General features: G+C 59.2%; 2 protein-coding genes across 2 annotated transcripts in view; one reads left to right on the top strand and one right to left on the bottom strand.

Moving 5' to 3' along the window:
• ZCWPW1 (zinc finger, CW type with PWWP domain 1) overlaps positions 1-1,939 on the bottom strand; it is a 28,249-nt gene extending 26,310 nt beyond the window's left edge. Inside the window, exon 1 of the mRNA XM_011985825.1 lies at positions 1,511-1,939. The gene's annotated coding sequence lies outside the window, so the exon portion shown is untranslated. The remainder of the gene's footprint in view (positions 1-1,510) is intronic.
• Positions 1,897-3,091, top strand: part of MEPCE (methylphosphate capping enzyme) — a 14,287-nt gene continuing 13,092 nt past the window's right edge. The window contains exons 1-2 of the mRNA XM_011985824.1: positions 1,897-1,991; positions 2,099-3,090. Coding sequence (XP_011841214.1) covers positions 2,962-3,090 — 129 coding nt within the window. The 5' untranslated portion in view covers positions 1,897-1,991; positions 2,099-2,961. The remainder of the gene's footprint in view (positions 1,992-2,098; position 3,091) is intronic.

Genomic DNA, 3,091 nt, shown 5'->3' with positions numbered 1-3,091 from the left:
CCTTTTCGCTTCCTCTCTTCACCCCCTCCTCCCTCGCCCCTCCCCTTTTTCCCTTCCTCTATTCACCCCCTCCTCTCTCCCCCTCCTCCCTCCCTGCCCCCTTTCTCCCTCCCTCTCTCTTCTCCTTCCCTCCCTCCTTCCTTCCTCCCCTTCCCTCCCTTGCTTGCTTCCTTCACGTTTGTGCACAAGCTCAGCAAGCCTGATTTAAAACGTTTAACAAGAAGAGGCAGGTGGATCACCTGAAGTCAGGAGTTCAAGACCAGCCTGGCCAATACGTGAAACCCCGTCTCTACTAAAAATACAGAAAAATTAGCTGGGCACGGTGGGGCGTGCCTATAATCCCAGAATTTTGCGAGGCCAAGACAGGCGGATCACCTGAGGTCAGGAGTTCGAGACCAGCCTGGCCAACATGGAGACACTCCATCTCTACTAAAAATACAAAATTAGCTGGGCGTGGTGGTGGGCGCCTGTAACCCCAGCTCCTCAGGAGGCTGAGGCAGGAGAATCGCTTGAACCCGGGAGGCGGAGGTTGTAGTGAGTGGAGATTGCGCCACTGCACTCCAACCCGGGCGACAGAGCAAGACTGTCTTTTAAAAAATAATAAAAAATAAAAGATAATTTTTAAAAAGCCCCAATCCCAAATGCACCTTGCAATCCAATGGGAAGAAGTTTTGGGGAGAAGTTCTTCCCATTTGGGGGGTGCTCCCATTTTCCTCTCTCTTCCCTCACCCCTTATTCTCTCTCAGGGATAGGGGTTCAGTTCGGAGGTGTCCCTGAGCCACACGTCCTCGCCTCTCCCCGAAAACGGTGGCGTCCCCCTCCCTTTCCCGTTCCTTCCCTTCCTTCCTCCCACCATGAGGGAATCTCCCCTCCACTCCCACTCCCGCTAAGGCACCGTGATCCTCATTCTCACTCATATTGTCAGTGCCCGTCAGGAGACTGGGCTGTTTTTGTCTGTTTCTTGGGGGCGACAGATTCTGAGGAAAAAGGGCCAAGAGCTGGTTGTCGCCCTGAGAAAGTTTCTCCTCAGGCAACGGGTGCCAGGACTGGCGGCGCCTAGCACCTTCACCTACAACCAGAAACTAGCCGGCTACCTTCAGGAGCAAGGAGGACCTAAAGGCGAGGTGCAAAACCAGCTGGCGCAGCGACTCCGCAAGCCTCTCACACCTCAACCCAGGTTTCCCGCCACCAAGAAAAGGCACGAGGACGTTCTGCGCGCTAGCTCCACCCCCGGGAGGCGCGCTCGCGGAGTCTGAGGCGCATGCGCAACTGGAAACAGCGTCTGCGTTTCTGCGGCTGAGGTAATTCCGCCATCTTTCACCCGAACGTCCCGGGAAAACTACAAATCCCAGAATCCTCTTTGGTGTCACATATTTTTAGGCGGCGGCCGCAGCGCCTGATTGTTCTTGAAGAACATCTTACTAACTTTTCTCTGTTTCAGACTGCCTTTTCCTCCCTCTTTCCGTTCCCTGATTCCTCCTCTTCCTGCTGGTCTCCTTCACGCCCTCACTTTAGGATTTTGAGACTTTCCGGGACCCCACTGTCACCCCTGTCACCCGCTCCTCGGCCCAGCACTCCGCTGGCAGGAAGACCAGGCTGCGAATCTCCCCGGGAAAACGGCGTAGATTCGCTTCTTCCTCATTGGCCGAAGCGGGGGGGCCCAACGCGGAGGACCGAACCCCCGTCCCCGCCCACACTCTCTGGTATATAAGTCGGCGCGGCGCCGCGACGGGCGTTTGGGGAGGCCCGTGAGCTGACGGGCCAGTGAGCGTTCGCCGGGAATGGGCGGAGGCGTTGGGGTCCGGGCCGTGGGTGTGGAGGCGGAGAGGAAGGCGTGGTGTGGCGTCTCCAGGTGATTGCGATTGGGGGAAGGCAGAGGAACCAGAGAACGACTCAGCCGTTTCGGGGGAAGAGGAAGTTGGACAACACCGGCTGTTTTAGTGCTTTTTCTTTTTCCCCAATTCAGCAGAGAATATTTTCGAGGGGGGTGAGTTATAATGACCTATCGCGTTTTACTGAGCCCAGTTCCACTCCTGCCCTTCCTCGGCTTTGTAGGGTCTCTCTGCTCCTTCGGAAGCGCTTCTAAGAAGATGGGCAGAGGGGGGAGGTGTGCTACCAACAGCTCATGAATAATTCATGAGCACCGCCCTTCGTCGGGAAGCCCTGCCCCTCCGGATCGCGCTGACGCACGCTGCGTTTACCAAACTTAAGGAAGCGACGTCACAGGCCCTACCCCTAAGACGGGAGGCGGGGCGCCACCTCCAGCACGTGCTGCCTGTACCCGCGCAAGCCCAAAAGGGTGTGCGCAGGCGCTGCCCACTAGGGGGAGGAAGGAGGCGGGGTGGGGAGGTTGTTGGATTTAGAGCCGGGTGGAGACCGCTGAGACTCATTCCTCAGGAACAAGGGTCGGGTGTCAAGGAGACCTTTTCACACCAGGTCCCGTCCCCGCCTACGGTGGGTGGGATCGCGCGGCAGAGACAAAGGAGATCAGTAGGGCCGGACCTAGCTGCGCAGGGAAGTAGGGTGTCAGTTTGGGGTGGTGGGCTTTTGCGGGGGCTGTGTGGGGGGTTATATTTAAACTCCCAGAGCCGTTAAGTTGGTTCGTACTCCGATGCGCGCGCAACCAGGGTGGTGGCGGAGTGCGCATGCGTGATTCCGGGGCGAAGGGAACGCGCGCTTGCCGTGCGCGCTCGCGGCGGGGTGGTAGTGGCGGAGGAGAAAGGGGTCGGCGCACGCGCGGTTGAGTGCTCGAGTAGTTCGGGTCTCGCGGGCATCTTGTTTTGGTCTCGCGGGCTAGTGGGGCGCACTTCGCAGGGAGGCGCTTGGGCGCGAGACTAGGCGAGAAGAGCAGAGCTGCGCGCGCACTCGGGAAAGGGGGGGAAGGGAGCAGGGTCCAGGCAGGGGGGGTTAAGCCCCCTGATCCCCCTCGTTACCCCGACTGGGACGGAATAAGGGGAGGAAATGATCGAGATGGCGGCGGAGAAGGAGCCGTTTCTGGTGCCGGCCCCGCCGCCGCCGCTCAAAGATGAGTCGGGCGGAGGGGGCGGCCCCACTGTGCCACCGCACCAAGAGGCCGCCTCTGGGGAGCTCT

The sequence above is a fragment of the Mandrillus leucophaeus genome, unplaced genomic scaffold (assembly GCF_000951045.1).
Source record: "Mandrillus leucophaeus isolate KB7577 unplaced genomic scaffold, Mleu.le_1.0 Scaffold29, whole genome shotgun sequence".
Lineage (NCBI taxonomy): Eukaryota > Metazoa > Chordata > Mammalia > Primates > Cercopithecidae > Mandrillus > Mandrillus leucophaeus.
This window is presented reverse-complemented; position numbering and strand designations above follow the sequence as displayed.